Source organism: Stenella coeruleoalba, assembly GCF_951394435.1.
Source record: "Stenella coeruleoalba genome assembly, chromosome: 3".
In the NCBI taxonomy this organism is placed as follows: domain Eukaryota; kingdom Metazoa; phylum Chordata; class Mammalia; order Artiodactyla; family Delphinidae; genus Stenella; species Stenella coeruleoalba.
Genome location: NC_137148.1, coordinates 162078111 through 162105956, shown reverse-complemented (window position 1 = coordinate 162105956; position 27846 = coordinate 162078111). Strand labels below are relative to the sequence as shown.

At 52.3% G+C, this 27846-nt stretch overlaps 1 protein-coding gene and 1 pseudogene across 2 annotated transcripts; one reads left to right on the top strand and one right to left on the bottom strand.

Moving 5' to 3' along the window:
• MAP1S (microtubule associated protein 1S) lies at positions 1-27846 on the bottom strand. Its single transcript, XM_079916572.1, has 7 exons — positions 27636-27846; positions 26294-26395; positions 24722-24804; positions 23766-23906; positions 20819-23174; positions 2302-2537; positions 1-1346 (listed from the first exon to the last, which is right to left on the bottom strand). Exons 1-7 carry the CDS (start codon positions 27754-27756, stop codon positions 1191-1193), a joined length of 3195 nt encoding a protein of 1064 aa, XP_079772698.1. The 5' UTR covers positions 27757-27846; the 3' UTR covers positions 1-1190.
• On the top strand, positions 6110-7011 carry LOC307183691 (serine/threonine-protein phosphatase 2A catalytic subunit beta isoform-like; annotated as a pseudogene). The gene has a single exon. The product of its transcript is annotated as a serine/threonine-protein phosphatase 2A catalytic subunit beta isoform-like (transcript).

The following is a 27846-nucleotide window of genomic DNA, read 5'->3' as shown; positions in this document are numbered from 1 at the left end:
TTCTTTACCACCTGGACCACCAGGGAAGTCCCTATGTTACGTGTTTTTGTTTACAATTAAAATTTTTGACAAGTTTGTTGTCCCTATTAAAAAAAAAGGAATTATGATATATGAATGAGAAAAAGACAAATGTCTAATAAAAAAAAAGTGAACCAGCTAATTAAAAATAAATATAAGAAAATCTCCCTGGAAAGAAATGAAATGAGAACAAGGAGGCAGCACCTGTATGTACTCAACAGTTTGGCCAAGATGAAAAATCAGGGTGATACGACCTCACGTATAAACAGTAACCTATCTTGAGACCCTGGACTAAGAAGTCTCTCCTCACGGGAAAAGGGGGGTAGGTATTGAGGGGTTAGGACTTGGTCATAAGTTTTTTAAGGTCACCATTCAACCCAGTGCAGATGGCATCTTATTGAAAACACTAACTAGGTGTTTCTGTACATGCAGAATAGAGAGATCAGGGAGGGGCTTCATCAGGAGATTGATGTTTTGTAGCTTTTAAGTTTCAGATTGCTTTTTTTTTTTTTTTTTTTTTTTTTGGCCAAGCCAAGTGGCTTGTGGGATCTCAGTTTCCTGACCAGGGATTGAACCCAGGCTACATCGGTGAGAGCACTGAGTCCTAACCACCGGACCACCAGAGAATTCCCTCAGATTACCTTTTAAGACCTTGCTGTAGAGTGCGACTTTCCTGCCATGAGTGCCAATTATCCCTAGGAACAGAGGGCAACTTTTATTTAATGGCTTTGGAGCACAGAGACTGGGGTTCAGATCTCTGCTAGGCCACTAAATGGTTTGTGTGGCCGGGGTCTGGCAGCTGCCTTTCCCATCTATAGAACGGGGCCCTCACGGCCGCTGGGATGGGCTGGAGGGCCATGGTCAGCAGCGAGCTCCACTGGCCAGGGGTCATCACCTGAGAGGCACTGTCGCCCTTGGGCCTGGGTTTTCCCATCTGTGACACGGAAGCCAGAGCATGCCTGACCTGGAGGCTACTGGGAACTCCCCAGAAGCTGTCTCCCCCCAGAACTGGGGACCCACATGGCAGCAATGACCGCGCGGAGTGCTGCCAAGTCTCCTGCCGGCAGAAGGAACTGAGGCCACAGCCGCGCGGAGTACCTGTTTTATTTCTGACACAGGTGCACCTCAGGACGGCGGCGGACTTGGGGCGGGGGGTGGTGCTGGGGGCGGGGCTAGAACTCCACCTTGCAGGCGGGGAAGGCCTCGTCCTGCATGGACACAGTGCTGTTGCTGCCCAGCACCGTGATGCCCAGCGCCTGGTGCCGGGCGTGCGTCTCCTCATACCACTCGTGCATCGCCACCGAATCGAAGGTGGGGATCAGGGTCACCTGTGGGTGCGACAGATGGACCAACGGTGAGGGGGAGCGCCCTCTGCCCTCCCGGCCCAGCCCCAAGGCATCTGAGGCCCCTCTTCTCCGAACGCGTTTGTCCCCGCCTCCATTACCTCTTGCCTGGATGTCTGCAGCCGGCGGCCAGCCTGTCCCCGAAGTCCCTTCTCCCTCCCATGGCACCCAAAGGACCCTTCCACAAACCGGACCACTCTTCTGCGAATTCTTCTCCATGCTTCCCGCCCACACCCACTGCTGCCATCTCCCCCTGTTCTCTTGCCCAGGCCTCCCTCCAGCTCCCTGAATACACTAAGCTTGCTCCCGCCACTGGCCTTCGCCCACGCTGTGCCGTCTGCCCTGGACGCTCCCTCGCAGCTGCTCCGTAAGCTGCGTACAAGGCTGGGTGTCAGCACACTCACAGGCTGAGCGGGCGGCCAGGTACCTGGAGGCTCCTTCTATCCAAATTCGCCTCACCCTTCAAGGTTCTATTTCAAGGCTTCCCATGAGGACAACCCCAGCCCTCAGGGTCAATTCTCAACGTTCTTAGCTGTGTAGATACCACACATCTCACCTATTCCTCCTGGCTGATTCTCATAACATTACGGAGGTTCAGTGCCAGGGGTCAGGCGAGGTGATCAAACCAGCCCCACCCTGCAACCTCACCCAGGTTTGCTGCAGACAAGGAAGTGGATGTAACAGGAACAGAGTCCCGAGAGCTGGGTGGCACTCCTGCCTTTGACCTCACTGCCGCATGGCCCTGGGGACATGGCTTAGTCTCTCTGAGCCCCACTCCCTCCTTGGATGCGGGTGAGGGTCACACCAACCCCACAGGACAGTGTGGGCTCAGCAGGAAGACACCGGGAAGCGCTGACCCTGCCCAGTGGCAAGAGCTTGGGCAATGTCCCAGTGACATTTGCTGTCATCGGGACTGTCTCACACCCGGGTCGTCACGCACCTGGAGGTCACGGTCCCACTGCTGCTTGCCAGCCAGAAGCGCATCCAGGACAGCCCGCATGCCCTCTTCCTTGTGCTGGTCCTGGCCACTGATGACGTAGCAGAGCGCACGCACCCTCCGGAAGAACTCCTTGTCCACCAGGCGGGCACTGCCCCCGCTGGGCAAGTAGGCCAGGTCGAGGTAGACGGGGGAGCTCGGCGGGGCCAGTGACCCTCCTGGTCGACTGCCAGCTGACCCTGTGGGTAAGAGGGATGGGGTCAGTTGTGAGCTCTGGGGACAGGGAGGGGCTGAGACCCAGGGCCCGGGACAAGGCTCCCAGCTCCACCTGCACCTCTCTGAGTGGCTCCCTCCCTGGCAGGAAGCCTGATCTCCATTTTATGGTTGACAAGCTCTCCCTGGCTTGTCCTGCAAACACCCCAGCCAACCCCTCAGTGCCTGGACACTCCCTGGCCAGTCCCTGGACACAGACATCCCCAGGGCCTGAGGGAGGGGGCAGCCAGGGAGGGCTCCCTGGAAGAGGGGGTTTTAGAGCTTGAGTTCCTACAGCAGCAGTACCTGGAATTCTCAGCGGCATCCACCGGTTTAGTTATTCAAGGGGAGCCAATCGGGCATTTATCAAACTCTCCTGGGCACCGCACCCTGGGGACACGGCAGTGACCAAAACAAACAAAAATCCCTGCCCTCAAGGTTGACAGGGAGCCAGAGTGGGTGTAGGAAGGAGAGCTGAGAGAGGGTGACGCAGGCTGGGCAGCCTGGATGGAGCTGGGGCAGCTGCTCTCAGGCCCTTGTCCATGCCCTGAACCCAAAGCCTGTGCAAGGGGGACAAGGCCACCATTCCTGGGCCAGTGAACTCACCAAGTGATTGAGGACATAGCCAGGTCTTGGCCACAGGAAGCCTGCCAGGTGTTCAGTGTCTTAAGATCATAAACGCTGCCCAGTGCAGGGTGTGGGCCCAGAAGGCTGCTGGGGCATTTGCAGAATGAATGAAATCCCCAGCTTTGGGCAAGTAGCGCCCCTCACTCATAACTGGGGACAGTGGTGTCGAGGACCCTGAGTGGTGCCCCAGGAAGGGAAAGCCACCGTGGCTGTGGAAGGCGAGAGGGGGACAGGAGCAGCAGAGGCAGAACAGCAAAGCGAAGACAAAGGGAATGTGGACGGAAGCCATGGGGCAGGAGGACAGGGGTAGAGCAGGGACTGGCAAGCGATGGCCTGTGGGCCAAATATGGCAACTGCCTGCTTCTGGAAATACAGTTTTACTAGAACACCCACTGAGTACTTACTGAGCTGTTTTTGTGCTACGACACCTAGCTGAGTGAGTAGCTAGCTGAGGAGCTGAGAGAGAGACCATCTGTCCTACAAAGCTGAAAATGTTTTCCCTCTGGCCCTTTAAGACAGGCTTTGCTGATACTAATGTAGATGGTTGGTTTATCAGAAGCAGTGGGAGCAGGAGACCCTGAGTGGCCAAGACTGTGGCCTTTGGAAAGAGGTCAAATGCCCAGGAAGAGAAGGTCTCAGATGATCCCCAGCCTCCGGGTGCCAGCCTTGCCCATGGGCCCTAGGGGCCACCCTCTCTCCCTCCCTGCCACTGTGCTGGGAGCCCCTGACCTGCCAAAGGTCACAAGGGCCCATCAGATGCCTCTCTTGGAATCTGCCCAGGAAAGACAAGAAGTGGGGGCTCAGGGGGGCGCTGAGGCTAGAAGACAATCAAGAGACCAGGGTGGCCAGGAGCTGAGGACAAGCCACATGGGGAGAGAAGCTGGAGATGCCTGTCGGCTCCCGGAGGGCAGGACCACCCCAGGCTACTAGGATAGGGCTCAGTCCAGAGCAAGCGCTCAGTGAACATGACCTGGAGTTATTATGACTGCCATCGTTGTCACTGCTTTCTCACCAGCCCCCTCTTGGTAATTCTAGACCTGCTCTGACTGATGCAGTGGCCACCAAGCACTGGAACGTGGTGTGAGACAAGACACGCTGGGAGTGCAAAACACGCACCAGGCTCCCAAGATGTGTGGAAAGAGAAAAGGGAACTATCTAGTAAAATTTTATATTGATTACATGCTGAAATATCCTTTTGATATAGTAGTATGCAGGAAAGAATGAACACAGCAGGATTCTGGGACGATGGTACAGTAGGAAGCTCCAAGAATCTGCTCCCCGTCTAGACAGTCGTGCTGGCAGCCCCTCAGCGTAAGTCTGAAGCAACTTACATGGGACTTAAAGGACTGGAAATTTTTTCTTCTTCTTTTCTTCCCCCTTCATTTTTTTTCTTTTTCCCTTTTCGGGAGCCAAACATTTAAGCACTAGGACACTCAAAAGCAACTACTATGCAGGGGAATTTAGAAAGCAACCACAGATGCCTAGCAAAAGGTACAGGGTCAGAAAAGACATGAGAACACCCTAAGTTTACACCACAGACTGATCCCCAGCACAGAGACAGCCCACAATAATCAAACAAAGGAAGGAGCCACAGCAAACCCTGGGGAAGGGGAAATTTCGGATCTCAAGTTATCACATTATTAGATTCAAATGTACAGTTTTCAATAAAAAAAAAATCACAAGGTACATAAACAGGAAAGTATGGCCCAGTGAAAGGAAAAAAATTTAACAGAAACTGTCCTTAAGGGAGAGCAAATGGTGGACTCACCAGGCAAAGACTTAAAAAACTGTCCTAAAGATACACAAAGAACTAAAGGAAGATGTGGAAAAAGCCAAGAAAACAATGTATGGAAAAAAAATACAAATATCAATAAGGAGATAGAAAACATAAGAGTAAATGAAAAGAAATTCTAGAGCTGGAAAGTATAGTAACTGAAATGAAAAATTCACTAGAAAGATTCCACTCAAGGTTTGAACAAGCAGAAGAATCAGTGGTCTTGATGACAGGGCAATGGAAATTCTTGAGTCTGAGGAACAGAAAGAGAAATAATTGAAGAAAGTGAACAGAGCCTAAGGGACCTATGGGATACTATCAAGAGGACCAACATACACATTATGGGAGTCTCAGAAGAAAAAAGAGAGAGAAAGGGGCAGAAAGATTATTTCAAGAAATAATGGCCAAAATCTTCTTATATTTAATGAAAGACATGAACATAAACATCTAAGAAACTCCATGAACCCCAAATAGGATAAATTCAAAGAGAACCAGACTGAGACACACGATAATCAAATTGTTCAAAGATAAAGACAAAGACAATCTTTTTGTGGGAAAGAACTGATAAAGGGGACGTTTATAGCTATAAATACTTTTATTAATATCTCAGATCAACAGCCTAACTTTACAACTTAAGGAACTGAAAAAAAGAACAAAAGTAAATCCAAAGCTAGCAGAAGGAAGGAAATAAAGATTAGAGCAAAGATTTTAAGAATAGAGAGTAGAAAAACGACACAGAAGATCAGCAAACCCAAAAGTTGGTTCTTTGAAAAGATTAACAAAATTGACAAATCTTTAGTTAGATTGACTAAGAAAGAAAAAGAGAAAGAGTGAGAGAGAAGGGGCAAGGGAACTGGGAGTGGCTGGCGGGCGGGAGGCGGCAGCAGGTGCCCATCGTCCGGCGGGAGCTGCGCGGAAACCCCACACCTCCCCGCGCCCTTCACCTACTCCAGGGGCGCACGGCCCAATGGGCCAGTGCGGACGGGGGTCTCCTAGAGGCCGTGCGCCCGGAACCGCCCGCGGGGCTTGGGCGTGGCGCGGGGTCGCACTCCCCGGCTCCTTCCACTCCCGCTGGGAGCTGGCTGCGGGCGAGGGTGCTGGGGCGTGCGGGGGGCGGGGAGGGGGGCCGGAGGCAGCAGGGGAGGGGCTCGGGCCACCATGGACGACAAGGCGTTCACCAAGGAGCTGGACCAGTGGGTCAAGCAGCTGAACGAGTGTAAACAACTTAACGAGAACCAGGCTAAGGAAATTTTAACAAAAGAATCAAACGTGCAAGAGGTCCGTTGTCCTGTTACCGTCTGTGGAGATGTGCATGGTTAATTCCAGGATCTTATGGAACTCTATAGAATCGGTGGGAAATCACCAAACTATTCATGGGTGACTATGTAGACAGAGGTTATTATTCTGTGGAGACGCTGACTCATTTTGTGGCATTAAAGGTGCGTTATCCAGAACATATCACAATATTGAGAGGAACCACGAAAGCCGACAAACTACCCAGTACATGGCTTTGATGATGAATGTCTGTGAAAGTACGGAAATGCCAATGTTTGGAAATACTTTACAGATCTGTTTGATTATCTGCCACTTACAGCCTTAGCAGATGTACAGATATTCTGCCTCCATGGTGGCCTTTCCCCATCCATAGATACACTGGATCATAGGAGAGCCTTGGATTGTTTACAAGAAGTTCCACACGAGGGCCCAACGTGTGATCCGTCATGGTCAGATCCAGGTGATCGTGGTGGGTGGGGTATTTCACCACGCGGTGCTGGCTACACATTTGGACGAGATATTTCTGAAACATTTAACCATGCCAGTGGTCTCACACTGGTTTCTCGTGCTCACCAACTTGTAATGGAGGGATACAATTGGTGTCATGATCGGAACGTGGTTACCATTTTCAACATACCCGACAATAATTAAGTTATCGTTGTGGGAACCAGGCTGCTATCATGGAATTAGATGACACTCTGAAGTATTCCTTCCTTCAGTTTGACCCAGCACCTCGTCGTGGAGAGCCTCACGTGACCCAGTGCACCCCAGACTACTTTCTGTAAATTCCTCCTGGGAAAACCTGCGTTTGTATGTGGAAGTATACCTGGCTTTTTAAAAATATATATTTAAAAACAAAACAAAAAAAAGCAACAGTAATCTATGTGTTTCTGTAACAAATTGGGATCTGTTTTGGCATTAAACGATATCATGGACCAAACTGTGCCATACTAATGATGAGCATTCAGCACAACTTGAGACTGAGATTAGTTCAACGCTATGTTCTAGATCGGTCGGTCTTAACAGTTTGCCTGCTGTGTTTGTAGGAACCGCTTTCCTTGGGGCTGTTCAAGCAAAAAAGGTAACTAACTCCATCTCCGTTTGCACTTACTTGGAGATCTTAGTTAGAGTGTTTAACTGGCATGGATTAATAGGGTTGGATTTTTATTTTTAAGAAAAATTCATAAAGCTAACTTCCACTTAATTCATTACCGTTTATTTTACTGAAATGTATAATTAACTGAAAAATTCTTGGGCGTACGTTGTCATAACATTTAAAGAGATTTCCCTTCATTTACACTAAATTACTATTTTATGTTGATCTGCATATTTCTGTATATTTGTCATGACAGTGCTTGCATTCTATTTGGTGTACTGAGCGAATAAACTTTCAATTTTAAACAAACAAACAAAACAAAATGAAAAAGAGAAGCCTCAAATTAGTTAAGATCAGAAAGTGGAGATGTTACTACCAATCTACAGAAATAAAAAGCATTATGAGAGTACTATGAACAATTATGCACCAACAAACTGGATCACTTAGAAGAGATGTACAAATTCCTAGAAACACAAAACCTACCAAGACTGACTCACAAAGAAATAGAAAATCTGCATAGACTTATAAATAGTAAGGAGATTGGATCAGTAATCAAAACCTCTGGGGCTTCACTGGGTTTCTACTAAACATTTAAAGAAGAATCATTAGAAAGGAAAAAGTAAAGTTATCTCTGTTCACAGATGATATAATGTTATGTGTAGAAAATCCTAAAGATTCCACACACACAAAAGAAAGCTGTTAGAACTAACAGATGAATTCAGAAAATAGCTGGATACAATATTAACACACACAAAAAACAACTGCATTTCTATACGCTAACAGTGAACAATTCAACAAGGAAATTAAGAAAACAATTCCATTTACAATAGCATAAAAAGAATGAGATACTTAGGAATCAATTTAAAAAGGAGGTAAAATATTTGTACACGAAAACTACAAAACACTACTGAAAGAAACTAAAGAGAACATAAATTAATGGAAAGATATCCCATGTTCATGGATTGGAAGACTGAATATTGTTATGCCACCACTACCCAAAGTGATCTACAGATTCAATGCAGTTCCTATCAAAATCCCAGTGTTTTTTTTTTTTTTTTTTTTTTTTTTGCAGACATAGAAAAAATACCTTCTGAAATTCATATGGAAGCTCACTGGGATCCCAAGTAGCCAAGGAAACCTTGAAAAAGAAGAACAAAGTAGGAGGACTCACATTCCCTGATTTCTACAATTACTACAAAGCTATAGTAATCAAGGCAACGTGGTACTAGTATCAAGACAGACATATAGATCAATGGAATAGAATAGAGAGCCCAGAAATAAACTGTCACACATATGGTCAAATGATTTGTGACAAGGGTGCCAAGAACATTCAATGGGGAAAGGACAGTCTTTTCAGCAAATGGCCCCTGGGAAACTGGATATCAACATGCAAAAGAATGAAGTTCAATGCTTATTTAGCACCATATCCAACAATTAACTCAAATTTAACTCAAAAAGCAAAATATAAGAGTTAAAACTATAAAATTCTTAAAAGAAAACATAAGGCAAAAGCTTCATGACACTGGATTTGGCAATGACACCAAAAGCACAGGCAACAAAAGAAAGAATAGACACACTCAACTTTTTGAAAATCAAAAAATTTTGTGCATCAAAGGACATTATCAACAGAGTAACAAGGCAAGCCACAGAATGGGAGAAAATATTTACAAATCATTATCTGATAAGGGATCAATATCCAGAATATATAGAGAACTATCACAACCTAACCACAAAAAGACGAACAACCTAACTCAAAAATGGGCAAAGGACATTTCTAAAAAGATAAACAAATGTCCAACAAGCACATGAAAAGGTGCTCAACATCACTATTCATTAGTGAAATGCAAATCAAAACCACAGTGAGATACCACCTCACACCCATTAGGATGGCTACTATCAAAAAGCCATAAAATAGGGCTTCCCTGGTGGCGCAGTGGTTTAGAGTCTGCCTGCTGACGCAGGGGACACAGGTTCGTGCCCCGGTCCGGGAAGATCCCACATGCCGTGGAGCGGCTGGGCCCGTGAGCCATGGCCGCTGAGCCTGCGTGTCCAGAAAAAAAAAAAAATCCATAAAATAACAAGTGATGGCAAGGATGTGGAGAAGGTGGAACCCTTGTGCACTGTTGGTGGAACGTAAAATGGTACGGCCACTGTGGCAAACAGTATGGCAGTTCCTCGAGAAACTAAGAATAGAACCACCATAAGATCCAGCAATCCCACTTCTGAGTATATACACCAAATTTGAAAGCAAGGGTCTCAAAAAGGTATTTGTACATCCAGGTTCATAGCAGCATTATTCACAATAGCCAAAAGGTGGAAGCAACTCAAGTATCCAACAATGGATGAATGGATAAACAGTATGTGGCCCATCCATATGATGGAATACTGTTCAGTCTTAAAAAAGGAAGTTTTGACACATGCTACAACATGAATAAAGCAAGAGGACAATACGCCAAGTGGAAGAAGTCAGTTACAAAAAACCCCAAATACTATATGATTCCCCTTATATGATGTCCCTAGAGTAGTAAATTCAGAGACACAAAGTAGAATGATAGTTGCCATGGGCTGGGGACAGGGAGGAATGGAGAGTTAGTGTTTAAAGGGGACAGAGTTTCAGTTCCACAAGATCAAAGTTCTGGAGATGGATGGTGGTGATAGTTGTACGACAATATGAATGTACTTAATGCTATTGAACTGTGCACTTAAAAATGGCTTAAGGTAGTCAATTTTTTTTTTTTTTTTTTTTTTTTGCGGTACGCGGGCCTCTCACTGTTGTGGCCTCTCCCGTTGCGGAGCACAGGCTCCAGACGCGCAGGCTCAGCGGCCATGGCTCACGGGCCTAGCCGCTCCGCGGCATGTGGGATCTTCCCGGACCGGGGCACAAACCCGTGTCCCCTGCCTTGGCAGGCGGACTCTCAACCACTGCGCCACCAGGGGAGACCAAGGTAGTCAATTTTATGTTACATTAATTTTAGCACAATTTTTAAAAATTGAAAAAAAAAAAAACAAAGCACAGCAAGCCCAAGACTGCTACCCTTAGAAAGCAGATATGTTGGCCCTTGGCTGCCTTCTGGGAACTTGGATTTCAGAAGGGTTCCCACCATTTCCAAAATTCCAGACTCCCCAGGAAGGGGTGAGCAAGTGTACAGCATAAACTACATTGCTGTACAAGCAGTGTAGGCATGGTGAGCCACTCTTCTTATCATTTGGGAAATGGTGGGAACCCTTCCAAATATATATATAAAATCTGATCATTCTCAGATGTATTTGGTCTTTATCCACAGTTCCCGCCTCACACCTCCTAAAACCCTTGGAATTTTCTGATCACTAAGAGCAATGGGAGCATCTTTTGTTACAATACTTGGTTTCTTGTCCTCAGTTCCTGAAACCACTTCAGGGCCACAAAAGTGAAATGAGTGTCTGTTATTCAAAACAAGCCCTTTCCAACACAAGGTTTCTGCTAATGAAGGAGACTTTGGATCCCACCCCAGGGTGGGGGCTGGCTGCCAGGAGAACCAATCATATGATTAAGAGGTTGAAACTTTCAGTCTTGCCCTTTGATTTTGGGGGAGGGGAGAGGGGCTTGAGGTTGAATCAATGGCCATTGGCCAATAATTTAGTCTATCACAACTCTGTAATGAAGCCTCCATAAAAGCCCCAAAGGACAGCTTTTTGGCCCTTTTTCAGAGAGCTTCCACATCAGGGAAGCAGAGTGCTTCTACGTGCCACTGTGTGGGGCCCCAAGCTCCCTGAGGACATCAGTCAGAGCCCTCATTTGGGACCTCCTCCTATGTATCTCTTCAACTGATTGTTGATTTGTATCCTTTAACAGAGTTTTATATGTAATAAATGAGTAATCTAGGGAGTAAATGGGTTCTTCCTGAGTTCTGTAAGCTGCACTAGCAAATTAACCAAACCCAAGGAGGGGGTCATGGGAACCTCTGATTTATAGCTAGTCAGTGAGAAGCACAGGTAACAAACTAGACTTGCGATTGGCATCCTGAGTTGCAGGAGGTCACCAGAACCCCTGGTTTGCAGCCAGTTGGTCAGAAGCACAGGTAGAAACCTGGGCTTGTGACTGGCATCTGACGTGGAGGGTGGTCTTGTGGGACTGAGCCCTTTACCTGTGGTATGTGATTCTATCTCTGGGTAGAGAGTGTCAGAATTGATTTGAATTCCTGGACGCCCTGCTGGCATCCAAGAATTGCTTGTTGGTGTGGGGAAACCTACACACAGACACACACACAGTGGAACTGGGTCCAGGAACCCTTTTTGGTTGGTGTCAGGAGTGGGATTTGCTAGAATGACCCTGGCTTACATAAACATGTGGTTTTTTTTTTTTTTTTTTTTTGGTGTGTGTGTGCGTGTGTGGTACGCGGGCCTCTCACTGTTGTGGCCTCTCCCGTTGCGGAGCACAGGCTCCGGACGCGCAGGCTCAGTGGCCATGGCTCACGGGCCCAGCCACTCCGTGGCATGTGGGATCTTCCCAGACCAGGTCACGAACCCGCGTCCCCTGCATCGGCAGGCAGACTCTCAACCACTGTGCCACCAGGGAAGCCCCGAAACATGTGTTTTTTAAAGAGAAAGGATAAAAGGGTGGGGAATGAGCAAACGCCGATCCCCAGATAGCTACCCAGTCACCCACAGTATGGAACTGCAGCTGCACTGCAATCAGTTACTAAAGGTAAAAGTTACCAACGGAATGTAGTAATGGTAGTAGACCCAACACCCAAGGAGTTGGCTCACTGGATATATAAGGAAATGCAAAATAATAAGCAGTATGCTGAATACACAGTTTCCTGGTTATTGTTATCTCTATTAGCCAAAATGAAAGTTAAAAAATGTGCTCACTCGGGTTTTGATGTTGAACCAAGTTCAGATTTGGGTAGATCTGAGGTTTGGTCATTAGCCTCAAAGCCGCCCAGAGAGGGAAAAATTATGCAGGGGCATCAGGAAAGACCTCTAAGGTCTCTGGTCACCAAGAAGGTAGTCAATGTAGGGGAAGGGCAAAACCAAGAAACAACTAAAACCAGGAGATAGAGTGTAAAGAAACGGACTCACTTTGTGGACTGGTATCATCAGTTTCCTGAAGAACCTTTACCAAAATGGATCGTGAGAGTAACCAATTTGGGGGCTGTGTCTTTGGTTCTGAAGGCTGCAGAGTAGAAGAGCACATCTGGGTTGATGCAGGACCCGAAGCTCACTACTGAACAATCACAGATTGTTCCAGACACACAGGAGGTTATTCCCGAAGGAATAACCAGCCTGGCCGACTGGATAAACGCCATTGAAAAGGGTGTTTATCCTGGGAAGGGGGGACTGCCCAACTCACCCCATAAATGCCAAGTGGGACACCCCAGATGAAGCAGCTGAAATGCTTCCTATGCAAGCCATGTGGGATTAGCTTTATAACTGGGACATTCACCCACTGAATATGCCTGTTACCCAGGTTTTGGTAAATGCTGTGATTAACGGGACCCTTGCTGCATGGGCACCCCATGGAACTTTACTGCTACAAAACTGAACAACAGTTCTAGAAGCCTTATCAGATCTGCTATCTCAGCTTCTCTGATGACACCAAGAACATTAGAGTAATTAAGAAAACGGGGAGAGACAAAGGGGAGAGTCAAGGGACTTGACCCAGTGGAGTGGTAATCTTCAGATGGCTGTTGAAACGTAGAATGAATAAAGCAGACACTGATAGAGTTGAAACAGGTGAAACTGAGCAGGACCCTGTGGGGCTCCTGGACATGGAGGCCTTTCTGTGTAACCCGTTCCTTGTTTGTAGGGGACAGACTCCAGCCTCCACGACCTTCCCGGAGTCCCAAAGGGCAGATTCAAACAGTTGCTAATCAGGGAAGGGAGGGGCAGCCAAGAAACAATAGGGCAGCCTTGGGGCAGGGGCCTCGTTCCACCTCAAGGGATACATATTAACAATACCTTTGAGCTCTTTACAGAACTAAAACCCCCAACAAATGGAAGATGTCAGCATTATTCATCCCAGAGAACAGCATCTGAGGCCAGATGAAAGGAACCAGAGAAGCTCATCAAGAGATTACCTGAGACCGGATTAAAGGAGTACAGGTGTCCCCCCCACACACACACACCTTAATCTTATCAACAACCCGCCCTTGAACCACTGCTATTAAACTCCTCACCAAATCCTCCCTGGGTTGGGGGACACAGTTTTTCAGGGGCATGAGCCCACTGTGCCCCACTCTGCCTGGCAGAGCAATGAGGTTCTTTTTTTTTTAAAGCTATTCTTTTCTAATTCACCCAAAACTCTCCCTGCAAGATTCGATGTGGCACTGGTTCACAGAAGCCGAGTTTTCGGCAACAGATGCAGCACTAGCAGAGACTGGGTGGACCAGTGTGGCCCCCAACGTTTTGTTAAAGGGCCCCAAACAAGTCCACTATTTACTCTAGTTTGGAGGGATTTCGAAAGCCAGGAGGCAAAGATTACAGTGAGAAACCTGACCAGGAATCCCCTGCGGGTGAGGATTAGGAAGATTAATGAAGATAAAGACTGAAGCAGAGGCCAGGATCTTCTGGCTCCACCCCGGGGGGGGGGGGGGGGGGCCAAGGCCATCTGCACAGGCATGGAGAAAACAGCCAGGAGAGGAAGACCTTCCCCAGGGTTCCTAGATACAGGAGCCCAAAGCACTGTGATTCCAACACCAGTTGGTGAAGTCTTAGCGGGGGCTAAGGTTAGAGTGGGAGGAACTGGAGATGCAAACGTTGATGGGATGAAGGTGCACATTGGGATGAAAACTGGGGTGAGTGGACAGATTTGGTGTGAGGTGGTCACATCTCCTTTACCTGACTGTATTACTGGGATGGAGCCTGGCTGACTGGGGATTGCCTCCCCTACTTACTATTGTAAAGCAGAGGCCTGTAAGTCCGCCCTCCGGCCAGTTTTAATTGGGGACGCCAGATGGGAGCCACTAGAACTGCCTGAGCACACACAGGTGGCTAACATAGAGTGATCTAGAACGCCTGGTGGACAAAAAGAGACGACCACTTTAATTCATGATATGCTAGAAGCTGGAGTGTGGGTACCCACGAATTCACTGTACCATAGCCTTGTGCGGCCTGGGGAAAAGACGGATGGTTCATGGAGACTAAATGTAGACTATCGAGACTTAAACCAAGTTGTACCACCCATCGGCTCAGCCGTTCCAGACACACAGAAAATGCAAGGAGGCTGCTACTCAGCGAGTGACCTCGTAAATGCTTTCTTCCCTGTTTTGATCTCAGAAAAGAGCCAGCAGCAGTTGGCCTTCACGTGGGAAGGATCCCAATTTACCTTTCCTGTGCTGCAACAGAGGTATCTGAACTCACTGGCTTACTGTTGTGATTTGGTCAGAAGGGACGTGGACTTGATGCGGGTCGCCAGTGTAATCATACACTATACTGACGGTGTTACGGTGATAGCGGAAACCAAAGAGCAGGCTAGGACTGATCTGAGTGCAACAGGGACGCACATGACCAACTGGGGTGGGTTAATAAATCCAGCACTGGTTTCCAGGCCTGCCCGAACAGTCAAATTCTTAGGAAGAACCTGGGCAGGGGCCACCTGGAATATTCCACAAGAGACTAAAAATAAACCGCTGTCACTGTCCTCCCCAGGACCAAACAAGAAGCCCAGCGTTTGGTTGGTTGACTTGGATTTTCATCTGGGAATGCTGCTTCCATCTGGAAGACTACCCGGAAGAAAGCTCTGAGTTAGGGACCCGAACGAGAGCGGGTTGTGTCTGAATTACAAACGGTGGCAGCCCTCTCAACTTGGCCGTTGGGCCCTGCCGACCCCCCACTCAGGTATGATTTGGGAAGTGTCGGCCATACTCTGTACACTCTGCAGACTGGAGCTTCGGGCAAAAGCCCAGGAGCACCTCCCAGCAGTGACCACTGGGATTTTGGACCAGAAAATTCCAAGATGCTACGGCCCATACACAGTATTTGAGAGACCATTAGTAGCCTGCGATTGGGCATTAACTGAGATCACCTCAATTACTGATGGACATAAAATAATCATGAAACCTGAGATGCCCACAATGTCTTGGGTGATGCTGGAGAAACCCTCCAATGAACGCAGTGCCCAGAAGTGTTCCATGATAAAAAGAGAAATGGTTCATCTGAGAGCACGCTGCCAGGGTAATGCAGGGAGGCACCCACTGGATCATGAGCACGTAGCCTCTTTTCCTCCAGGACCGACTTTGGAGCCACCTGAGGAGCTGCTGGAACTGACTGGCACGTGGCCTTGCCCTATGGACGGCTCTCAACTGAACCACAAAGCGCGCTTGCTTTATGGATGGCGGTTCCAAGATGAATGGATAATAACCTGCTTGGAAAGCGGCTGCATTAAAACCAGGGGATGGCGAGACTCTGACTGGAGGCAGCAAGAACAAATGGGCTCAGTGGGCTGAATTGCACGCTGTTTTCCGAGCAGTGGTGGAAGAATTGAGCAACGGTAAAAGCCCCTATGTTTGGGTTTTTACTCCTGGGCCCATGGCGTGGCTGTGTGGTCGGGCAGACGGGCAATGGAAACCTGGACTATTAAAGGGATGCCTGCATGGGGCGCGGCCTTATGGAAATCACTCTGGGAATTTAAGGGGCGTGTGAAAGTAGGACATGTCAATGCCCACCAGAAGAACCCCTTCCAGGTTTGGAAGGTCACTGAACCACCAAGTGAACGTTTTGGGAGGGCGGTCCATGAATGAGTCGGCATGGGGAGAGGGCTGCAGCAATGCAGAGCCCCACAGGTAGGCGGCAAGTGGATTACATTGGACCAAAGCCAGGAGCCCTGGGGCTATAGATGAGCCCTAACAGGAAGAGACACCCTGCACTGGGTTTGCATACCTGACGGTAGATGCAAATGCTCAAAATAAGACTGGATCAGAAAATACTGTAACAATTTGAGCCACTGAGTTACATTTCTTCGCACCAAGGGGTGCACTTTACAGCCCACACTGTCCAACAGTGGCAAGAGATCTCACACCAGATGTGTTGCGTATCATCCTCAGAGTAATGGTTTAATAGAACATTGGAATGGGCGGCTGAAGCATTTGCTGTCTAAAACCAGGGGAGACACAGGCTTGAGAGGCTGGCTTACACACCGTCACGAGCATGTGCTCACACTCAACATGAGCGGGGCTGAGGGCGGGTCCCCACTGGATAGATTCCTCCACTTTTCTGGCGGTGTGGGCAAGTCGGGGTGGGGGAGGATGCTGATGCGACTGTATAACTCTTCCCCGCATCACAGCAACTTTTTTTTTTTCTTCTCCTACTCGATGCAGTGGTCCCAGAACCAGGGATGCAACTGTGGGGGCCAGAAGCAGGGATGATTCCTCAACAAGAAACTGGTAACTGTATCTTTAAACCTTTATGTCAGAATTCCTAAGGGGCTAATGGGCCCGGAATGTGCCTTCACCCGCCTCTGGCAAAGTTGGTGCTGACAGTGAATGCTGCCGCGCTGCCTAGCAGTTGCAAGAGCCCACTGGTTCTGTACCTGTGTAACCCTACTCTAGGCGAGCGGCAGTGGACGGGGCAGGGGAGACACCTGCCAGCCTAGTTTCCTGGCAGCAATCTGGACCAGCACGGTGGCCAAACTAACGTCCCTTCCAAGAGTGGAAAAGTGTGGGTAAAGATAAATGACAAATGGAGAGGAAGAATAACAGCTGAGGGTAAAGGGATGAATAAGTGGGTTATGCAATGAGGGAAATCCAACATTTTATTAACACCTGGAGAGAGCCTCAGAGCAAGAGAATAATAGAATCTCTTAGCAGAAGCATACCAGATGCCCAGCAGGCTGAAGCTGGTCTGCTGAGATCAGCCCTGATTTGGGGACCTGATAAGATTGAACAGCAGCCTGCACAGCTGAATGGCATGGCTCTGGAAAGACATTCTGGTCCTGAGATATATTAACGACAGGACCAACTGTTAAAAGATTAAATGGAATTCTAGCGATGCGCCTGTGTCTTCTGACTCCCATTTTTCGGGCTACATCTACTACAAAGGATAACATTTGGGAACTGTTTCCTACTGGGACTTCAAACTGTGTGGTGTATAGCTCCCAGCTGACTGATCTATGTGATCACTGTGTAATTACAGATCGTGACAATCAATTGCTTAGAAAGGTCCCTGGTTATGATGGACAAAGTATAACGGCAGCGTGCCGAGCATGGGAGGGTGTGCTGTGCACGAGCACGTGTCATCCTGCTTTTGTGGATGGAAAACGATTCATCAAACTAGGAAAAAACAGTGGGTCCCCGATGGGATTAAAGCAGTGGGCATCACATGGTCGCTCAAGTTCCCCTGGGGTACAGCCCTACCAGAGACGAGGCAGGCCATGGGAAGCCTCATGGCATACTCAGACTAAATTAAATTACATCTAGGTGTGCTTACCACGCAGCTAAGCCTCGTCTGGGGGGCCCAAAATTTTGGGGTGCAAAACATGCACCCTATCTGCACCCAGGCCTTTAGTACACAATGGCAGCAAGGTCTCTGGTGGATTCAACAACACTGGCCCACAAGCCAGAAAGAGCCTTAGGGTGAATAGGTGCTAGCAGGTATCCTAGGACAAGTGAAATTTGCTTTTAATGAGGAGTGGCATCCAGAGGATAAAGATTAATTAGAATAGGCAGACTAGGGGGAGTTCTCTTCCAGGTGGAAGGCGAAGGATGGGAGCCAGCCTGGAAAGAGAATGAGGTTTTAGCAAAGTGGGTCAGGCAGACTGCCAATAGTGCTGGATATGTAGAACTAGCATTGGGACCCAACAAGGCCTCCTGACTATTTAAATACACACGCAGGCTGAAGTGGCCTCGGGGCAGTGGCCCTCAATCCTAGCTGCCGGGGCTCAGGGGCGCACACACCTACGGGAATGTTACGGCCCTCTGGGGACATTTATAATTTACACAGATGCACCCTGACTGCGCGCACCTCCAGTAAAGCTAGAAATAAAATATACCCTGCAGCACAGTTAGTTGGGATAGGAATATTCTAAATACAACTCGCGTCCTCCCCACAGAAGGGAGGTGGGCCCTGCGATACAACACACAATGGAAATCAGACTCAGTACAAGCTCGTGAACTTGTCCCTAGTTACCTCGGAATCCGGAGCTAACTGAATCGTGGCCAGTGGTCACGACCTCTGTCCTTAATACCGTCTGGTATATGGGCAAAGGCAGATTCTGTTGGGAAGGCAAAGTGAACACGTCTGTAGCTCTTACCGATTGGTTGTGTAATGAAAATGAATCGTACGGTAACCATATTTCGATATGGTGTAGCCCTGTCGCTGGTAAGATTCAACTACCTCATGTAAATGAGTCTTCTGGTAACACTGATACTGATGATCAAATGTATTGAGAGCCTGAGTTAAAGCCTCCTCTGGAGGTAATACCTGTGGAAAATGACTGGCCCGAGGAGGAGCAGGATAGCTAATCACCAGCTGATTTCTGTGCTGAATAGTTCTGCACAAATTGATCGTAAGGTACAAGGAGCAAATGACGTTTCTCTAAATCGATCCCGGGACTTCCCGGGTGTCCGCCTGCCAATGCAGGGGACACAGGTTTCGAGCCCTGGTCCAGGAAGATCCCACATGCCGCGGATCAACTAAGCCCGTGCGTCACAACTACTGAGCCTGCACTCCACAGCCCGCAAGCCCCAACTACTGCGCCCACGTGCCACAACTACTGAAGCCTAGAGCCCATGCTCTGCAACAAGAGAAGCCACCGCAATGAGAAGCCCACGCATCGCAACGAAGAGTAGCCCCCCCGCTCGCCGCAACTAGAGAAAGCCTGCACACAGCAACGAAGACCCAACGCAGTCAAAAATCCACCAATCCATCCATCCCTGTCCCACACAGCTTCTCCAAATGTCTGGCCTATTTATGTCGGTACTGTTGCTACATCTGTTCTAATAAATGCGACCCCAAATATAAGTGCTGTGACAGGTATGATTGCTTTGCTGTAAGGGATCTGTTCCACCAGGGGGTGGACTGCAGTACTGTGATTTACAAGAAATACATATACTTGGTCATTCTCAGATATATTTGGTCCTTCATCCGCAGTTCCTGGCTCACAGCTCCCAAAGCCCTTGGAGTTTTCTGATCAATGTGAGCAATGGGAGCATCTCTGTTATATTTGGTCTCTAGTCCTCAGCTCCAGAAAACACGTTAGGGCCAAAAGGGTGAAATGGGTGTCTTGTTATTAATAAGAAGCCCTTTTCCATCACAACCGGGTTTATGTTAATGAAGGTGACTTTGGATCCCACCCCAGGGTGGGGGCTTGTTGCCAGGAGAACCAACCTTGTGATTAGCGGGTCAGAATTTTCAGTCTTGCGTGCGGACTCCTGGGCAGGGGAGAGGGGCCTCAGGTTGAGTCACTCGCCATTGGCCAATGATTTAGTCAATCATGACTATGTAATGAAGCCTCCATAAAAGCCTCAAAAGGCGGCTTTTTGGCCCTTTTACAGAAAGCTTCCACACCAGGGAACCAGAACGCTTTGTGCTACCATGCAGGGTCCCAAGCTTCATGAGGACATAAGATCCCTTGTTTGGGACCTCGCCCTATGCATCTCTTCATCTGGTTGTTAATTTGTACCCTTTAAGAGCCTTTTATACTAAACTGGTCATCTAGTGAGTTAAATGGGTTTTCCCGGGTTTTGTCAGCAGCTCTGGCAAATTAATCAAACCAGAGGAGGGGGGCATGGGAACCTCCGATTTCCAACCAGTTGGTCAGAAGCACGGGTAACAGCCTGGACTTGTGACTGGCACCTGAAGTGGAGGGTGCTCGGAGGACGGAGCCCTTTACCTGTGGAATGTGATTCTGCCTCTGGGTAGACAGTGTCAGGATTGCGGCCAACTGCGGGACAGCCGGCTGGTGTCCAAGAATTGGATCCTGGAAACCTTTCCAGTGTACGTGTGAGGTAGAGGGTGCCTGCACGACCAGCCCCAATAGAAACCCTGTGCCCCGAGTCTCTAAGGAGCTTCCCTGATCGACGGTACTTCACACGTGTCGTCACAGCTTGGAGCTCAGGGAACCAAGCACATGATATGGGACTCCACTGCGAGGAGGCTTCCAGAAGCTTGTGCCTGGTTTCCCTGGGACTCCCCCCCATGTCTTTCGCTTTTGCTGATCCTGCTCTGTATCTTTTTGTTGTAATAAACTCATGAGTATGACCATACACCGAGTCCTCCTAGGCAATCATCCAACCTGGGGGCGGTCTTGAAGTTAACTTCACCTGTTTCTTTTTGCTTAGCGTGGCTACTGGAAAATTCACCACGATGGATGCTGCTCACATTACATTTCCGTTGACGGTACCGCCTGAGCACCTTGGAATTGCAAGTGCTTAAGGAGTCAGGCCAGAGCTTCCATTTTATCGGAGAAACTGAGGCCCAGAGAGGGTGGTGCGTGTGGCTGAGACCACACAGCAAGCGGGGAACAGGAGGAGGACTTGGGCAGGGAACCCACTGCAGGACTCCAGCCCCCAGGTACTTACCGGATGGACCTCGAGTGGTTGTCTTGGGGACTGAGGGCTTTCTGGCCAGGGGTGCCCGACTTCCTTTGTCACTAGGCTCGCTCCGGGCGCTGAGTGGCCGACTGGCCCGGTCCCCACTGGCCAGCCCCTTGGTCTTGGCAGCAGTCACTGGAGTAGCTTTGGGGGCAGTGGTGCCACGGCTGGGGCGGGTAAGGGGCTTCCGGGTATGGCCGAGGCCCTCTCTCAGCCGCGCCTGCTCAGGAGGCAGCATCTCAGGGTCCACCATGCAGATACTAGGCGGGGTGGGCAGTGGCGGGGGTATCTTGAGCGGGTCAGGCAGTGGGTCGCGGCGAGGGGCCCCAAAGCCCTCTGTGTCCTCATCTGAATCCGCGGTGCCAGGGGCGGCAGGCAGGGGGTCCGAGTCAGACAGGGTAGGCAGGGACTCGCTGACGGACGTGGGTGGTGTCTCCTCCACCCCTGGAGCACCCGCCCGCTCCTGGGACCGGGCACTACTGTCATTGGAACTGCCGGGGGACACAGGTGCCGGCGCCATGGGCACAGCCTTGCGGTGCTCAAACTCACAGGGTGATACCAGGCACAGGTCCACGTCGTGTGGGGAGGCCGAGCGGAGCACCCGAGGGCCACAGAGTGGGAGGCTCAACCCGGCTTCACTTGCAGCGGCAGCTGGTGGTGGGAGCACCTGCTCAAAGGACACCGACAGGGACTCGTCCACCTCTGTGGAGTGCGGGGAGCCCACCTCGGCAGGCAGCGAGGGGGTGGTCACCGTGGGGGATGCATCCGGCCCAGGCTCCCCACCCCGCAGCGGGCTCAGTGACAGTGGCCCGCTGCTCTCAGTTGGGCCCTGGGGGGCTCCGGCGGGTGAGGGTGTGCACGGCTCTGGGGTGCTGGTGGCCAACAGCAGCTCCAGGGTCTTCTCCTCCAAGCTGCCGCCCTCCTCCCCAGCTGGGCTCAGCCCCAATTCCAGGCTGCTCTCCTGGCTGGGCGTGGCCACCAGCCGGGGGGCTGGGGAGCCGCAGGCCTCCGTGGCGGGGCTGGCCTCTCTGCACCGGAAGCTAGGTGGGCTGCGGGGCCCATTTTCTGCTGGTGGGACACCCGGGCGGGGTGTGTTGGGTGCTCTGCGGGGCTTGGGAGCCACCTGGGCACCTGCTTTCTTGCCACTGACCACAGCGGAGGCCACCCGCCGTACCTCCCGGGGTTGGGTCCGAGGGGCGCTCGGCTTGGGGTCCTTCTTCACCTCCCGGGAGGGCCTGGCTTCTTTCTCAGCCTTGCGAGGGGCCTCAGCCCGCGGTGGCTCCTTCTGGGCCACCCCGGGGCGCTCCTGGGCGGGCCTGGAGGGTGCCGTCGTCCGGCCCTCTCTCCTCAAACTGTCCCGGGAGCCCACGCTTTCCTTGCTCTCAGCTCGCCGAGGCCCCACCAGGTCCTGAGGGGTCACCACAGGCTCCCGCAAGAACCCCAAGTGCTGCAGGCGGACCAGGCCATCCAGGAGGCGGGCGGGTGGCGTGCAGCCAGGGAACAGCACGCGCACCACCTTCTCGGAGGGGCCCGCGGGGTGCCACACCAGCAGGGCACACACAGAGGCCAGCGTGTGGTCAGTGGCGGCCGAGGGCGGGTGCAGCACGTACATGTCCAGCCGGCCCACGCCCATCTTCTGGAAGAGCACGGTGGGCTCGGCCGGCAGCGGCCCACGGTTCAGAGGCAGGGGGGTGATGCCCAGCCGGGCCAGGAGGCTTAGGGCCAGCTCCGCCTCATCCTCCCCGCGTACCAGCCGCGAGGCGGCTGCACGGGCATTGAGGAACACGATGCCCAGGTTGGGGGAGATCAGCCTGCGCAGCCGGTCATCCCCAGAGCCCCCGCCAGCGGCTGCCTCATCACGCTCCGCCAGCTTGCGCCGCAGCAGACTGTTGAGGCCGGGGAGGCTGTCAGCGCCCGCGTGGGTCACCAGCACGGCGTCCACCCGGTCCAGGTGCCGCACCAGCTTCCAGAAGCTTGACTTGGGGTTGGAGCCACCATTGACCAGCACGGTGAAGCCATTGACGGCGAAGAAGGCAGCATCCCCCAGGCCACCAGGGAAGATGTAGCAGCAGGGCCGGGCGAGCCTGAGGAAGCCCACGGAGGCCGGAGGCTCGAGCAGCTCAAAGGGGGACGGCGGCTCCAGCGACTCGGCCACGTACTCCAGGAACTCACGCAGGCCCTCAGAAGCCGGCAGCTGCACTGGAGGGTTCAACCGCAGCTGGAGCACGCCCTGGAGGCCGGGCACTTCGGGTGCCAGCTGGGCCCAGTCACCAAAGGTCGGGCAGGTGATGGTGAGCTTGGGTGGGTCTGCAGGCGGGGGTGTGGAGGCCAGGAGATCCCGGATCTGTAGAGGGCGGAATGGTTAAGGGGTCACCTGGAGCCAGGCAACACCCAGCCCCTTGGGAAAACTAAGGCCCTTTGCCTGCCTTTGTCACCCTCAGGACAAAAACCCAGCCTTCCCCACATCCCAGAAGGGCCCATCACCACCTGTCCACCTCTACCCTCCTCTCTCACTCTCCCTGCCCCAGGGCCTTTGCACTTGCTGTTCTCAACTCCTAAAGCACAGCATCCTCCAGAGAGACCTTCTACACTCACCCCACCACCACCCCTGTGTACTGGTTCTTATCAAACCAAACATGGTTTGCCAGGTTTTTGCTCATTTTGCCCCACCCAGACTAAGGGGTCCAGAAGGGACCCCATTCAGATGGGACCTAGAATCTGCGGTGCCACTTGAAGACTCTGAGACATCTGCTAATCTACAGGCCCACACACTGCAGTGGGTCATGGGACTGGGCCCAGGAGGAAGACACGCCACCACCATTATTCCACAGAGGAGGAAGGGACGATGCTCAGGGGGACAGCAGGTCGCTGGAGCCACTCAGCCCAGCGGGGACGAGCCAGGCTTCAGAGGCAGCATGGTGAGGGGGCGGCTTACCTCTTTGTCCCCCAGGACCTGGAGGAAGTGGCGGGGTGAGAAGCCCCCTGTCTGGAGCAGCAGCTCCCCCGTCTCCTCCAGGCAGGGCCCAGCCAGCACCAGCAGCTTGTGAGAGGCAGGGTCCAGGAGAAGGTTCCGGAGCTGAGGGAGAGGGAGAGTGTTCAAGGCCCTATTCTGTGCAGTGAGATAGTCAGCACCCCTCTTTGGGGTGGTCCGCAGCCCCTAATGTATATATAACCACCCAACTCCTGTCCCCATGACGGCCTGGCCAGTACTAAACTAGAAGCCGGGACTACAGCCTGTAGGCCTCCAGTCGGGCTCGACCCCCTATCCCTGCTCCCAACTCCTGCTCATTCTACAAAGCCCAGCTCCGGTGCCCCCTCCTCCTGGAAGCCCTGCACACCCTTTCTGGGCTCCCCGAAGCCCACCTCTCCCTCTGGCCCAGCCCCAGTGCCATGGGGAAGAGGGGCCTGTGTCTGGCTCTGTCTCCTCGAGCCCCTTCAGGGAGCATTTTTGATCAGAGGAATCAACTCGTACAAGAGTATCTAGAGGGGTGTCCCGGGGCTCTATCTTGTTCATCTTTCTCATGGGAAATTGAGAGAAGAGCACAGATGTCCACAAGCTATAAGTATTAAGTCAGTTCAGACAATTAGCGGGGCCCAGCCCAAGGGAACGCACGGGACGCAAACATCGGTTGGGTTCTGCCCTCCCACCTCCAGCCCTTCCCTATCTCATTCCTTCCTCCCAAACTCCAGCCTTTTCTGATTCCACCCGCTCCCACCATCAGCTCTGAGGAGGGAATAAATCGAGGCTGGAGTCATCGGGGGAGGCTTCGCTGCTGCTGGGTGTCAAGAAGAGGATTTCAGGCAGCATGAAGGCAAGGACACATGAGGTGAGGCCAGGGGATGGCGCTCGTCCCAGCAGCCCACTGCCCCCAGGAGCCTACCCTTCCCTACCTCGTCACACAGGGACTTGTCTGATGGATTCAGGAGGACCAGCGTCTCCAGGGTGTCTCCACGGTGGTGCAGGCTCCGCTGGCCTGTGGGGGAACCGGGCCCTGTGAGTTTAGGGCTGAGCCACATGTGTGGGCATCAGCCTGTGACAAGGTCAAACCCTGCCTCACTGTGTAACCCCAGGCGGCCATGAGCCCCTCCAGGACCCCGCTTCCCAGGACCCCCAGCCAGAGGGTCATCCAGGGATTAACAGGCATGTGGTAAAGCTGCAGGTCAGGATGAGGCAAGAACAGGAAACCGCCTTGGCAGGCCTCACGCTGGAAACAAGGCCTCCACTGCTGGCAGGGCCCAATTCACAGCTCTCAGCCCTGCAGGGGACGCCACTGTCACCCTCATTTTATAATCAAGGAGCCTGAGCCCAGGGAGGGCCAAGGAGGGTACACCAGGAAAAGGGCACAACATGGGCAAGGGCCCTGCGGCAGGACTGAGCTCTCTGTGTCTGAGGATCAGGAAGGGGCAGGTGGGGCTGCAGCGAGGGGCAGCAGGAGGGAGCCGAGGGCAGGGAGGCCTCATGGGCCACGGAGAGGGAAGTGGGGTTGATTCTGGGATCCGAACGCTCGTCCGTTCCCCAGAGACCAGATGTGTTTCAAATATGGAGCACCCGGCCTGGGTCTGGAGAGGCAAGGACCCTCTACTGCTGGTTACCCTTTATCAGTTTATCACGGGCTTCTTATCATGTGCGGATATTGCCCCATTCAGGTGGGGAAATTAAGGCACAGAGAGGGGAAGTGGCTGTCAAGGCCACACAGAGCGGTGGCATTTCCAGCTCCCCCAAATGGTGAGGGTCAGGAAGCCACCCAGAACCACTGGGACAATGAGGCGACGGACACTTCCTTCCCCTCCTGCAGCGGCCTGGAGGTGACTCAACAGGCTGGTGAGGCAGGGGAGAGCTGCAGGCAACACCCAGGCCCTGCCCAGCAGCTGCTCTGTTCACCCCGGTCACCCCAGAACCCCCAGGGAGCCACGGGACATGTGGGGCTGGCCCAGGAACCCCAACTCCCTCCTCGATCTTGTTTTCTCAGGTCCCCATCTATTGAGCATCTACTGTGTACCTGGCCCTGTGAAGGAATCACAGGCATAAACCAGACATAGTCCCTGCCACACCAGGCCTACACTCCACCCTCCAGTCCCGCTCAGCAGCCCCTCACTTTCCAAATGTCCTGTCCCTTTGACTGGGCCCTTCCCTCCACACTCCACACCAGCCCCAGCTGCTTCTCATCCAAAAAGACCCTCCTCAGACGTCTCCCTGTCCCCCACACCTCACTGCCTTACCTGTCAACTGGGGACAAAAACACAAGTTCTTGCCTTGTGGGGTGCTGATGACCAAAGGAAGTGAGTGCTGGCTCAGGGCCTGCCCCTGCTCTGCACTCAGTAGATCTCAGTTGTGTTATTACTGTTGCTGCTTACAGCCATTCCCTGACCCCCATGCCTGGCATATAGCTGGCACTCAAAGAACACCTGTCCACTGAATGAGCAGAAGGGGAGAGCTGGGGCATGCAGGGTCCCCAGCCTCACCTTTCACAATGCTGGAAAAGGTGGCCGAGTGCCGTGACACGAAGACCTTGAGCTGCTCATCGAGGCTGCAGACGCCAGGGTCAATGTCCCACGACCGGATGCCTGGTGGGGAGAGGGGGGAAGGGAGGTAGGAAATCAGCTGGGCTTCCCAGCTCCCAGAATACTTCAATAACTAGCGGATGGCTGGTGAGGGCCGCCACAGGCCCCTCCCCTCAACCTGCCCCTGCACATGACGGCCTGGAAATTCAGAACCATCCAATGTGCCTTTGGAGCCCACTGCATCCACCCTCATGGAACCCAAAGTGTAAATCAGGCATTTTACAGAGAAGACTCAGGACATCAGAAAGAAAGTCCCGGCCTCCTACACAGTCATCTTGTCCCCTCCGTCATCCTCCCACCCCCACCACCGGTTTCACTGTTCCTCAGCCCTGCCAGGCACAGTTCCCATCTCTGAGCCTTCGCGTGAGCTGTTCCCACTGCCCAGAGGTCCTTCTCCCCACCCTTCAGGTCCTCTCAGCCCTTTGCATCCTCTGAACACCCCTGTAACCATCTGAGCTTAAAACTTGGTCCATCTCCTCACTCACTTTGGTATCCGCCCCCCAACCAGACCCATTAGTCCTGTGAGGGCAGGACTGAGCCTGCCCTTGGTCCCCACGCTATCCCTGATGCCCTGTGGGGTGACATTCCTTAATCCTGTGAACCGAGATGTTTGCTGCCGTCCCATTTTACTGGCTACGGACGGCAGGCCCTGCCGATCTGAGAGATGGGGGATGGATGAATGCCCTCCAATCGCGGTTCGGGGTGCACCACGCCTGCCGGTCCCACCGTGCCAAGTGGCTGCAGGTTAACCTTGCAGGTGCACCTATGACTCATATCCCCAGGTGCCAAATCCCTTGAGCAGGCAGCACCCGCCCACACCCCAATTAGCAGTTCCTCATGGAGCTGCGGAAAGTAGGCCCTGGAGCTCCGGGCCCAGCCTCCCCATCCCTGCTCCTCCCTCCAAGACTTCCAGGCTGCTAAGGCCCGAGGATTCGAGGAGGGCCCGGAGGGCGGGAAGCGGAGCCGTTGCCCATGCTGCCCAATCGCGTGGGTCCCAAAGCCTGGGCCCGTATCCCCTCCCCGGTCTGCACCCCGCTCGAGGCGGAGCAGCCCAGCCCAAACCCGAACGCTGTTTCCTCTGCGGGCACGCACGGGCTCTGCCTGCGCCCTGTGCCTAACGGTAAGGGGATAGGGGCACCGGGGCCCCCGGATCCAGCCGCCCCCCGCCCCATCCCCCGGCCCTTAGGCCGAGATGCGCCGCCGCGCCCGCCTCCCCGACACCGCGTTCCCGGGCCGGCCCGACCTCGTTCAAGCTCCTCCAGCACATAGGCTAGCAGCCCGGGGCACCCGCACTCGCCGCCCACCACGAGCAGCAGTGAACTGGGCGCCTCCACCGACCCGGGCCCTGCTGCCGAAACCGCCATCTTCGCGCCGGCCAGACGCTCCGAGCGCCCGCCCTGCTGTCCCCGCCCCTTAAAGGGGCCGGACCGGAAGGGCTGAAGACCCCGCCCGGA

Bases quoted from the DNA above. Each gene is read 5' to 3' on its own strand.
- MAP1S (XM_079916572.1), bottom strand. From the start codon at position 27,756: ATGGCGGTTTCGGCAGCAGGGCCCGGGTCGGTGGAGGCGCCCAGTTCA. The intron at 26,396-27,635 runs GTCGGGCCGGCC...TCTCCCCACCAG, and splicing joins GCTGGAGGAGCTTGAACGAG to GCATCCGGTCGTGGGACATT. The intron at 23,907-24,721 runs GTAGGGAAGGGT...CCTCTCCCTCAG, and splicing joins ACAAGTCCCTGTGTGACGAG to CTCCGGAACCTTCTCCTGGA.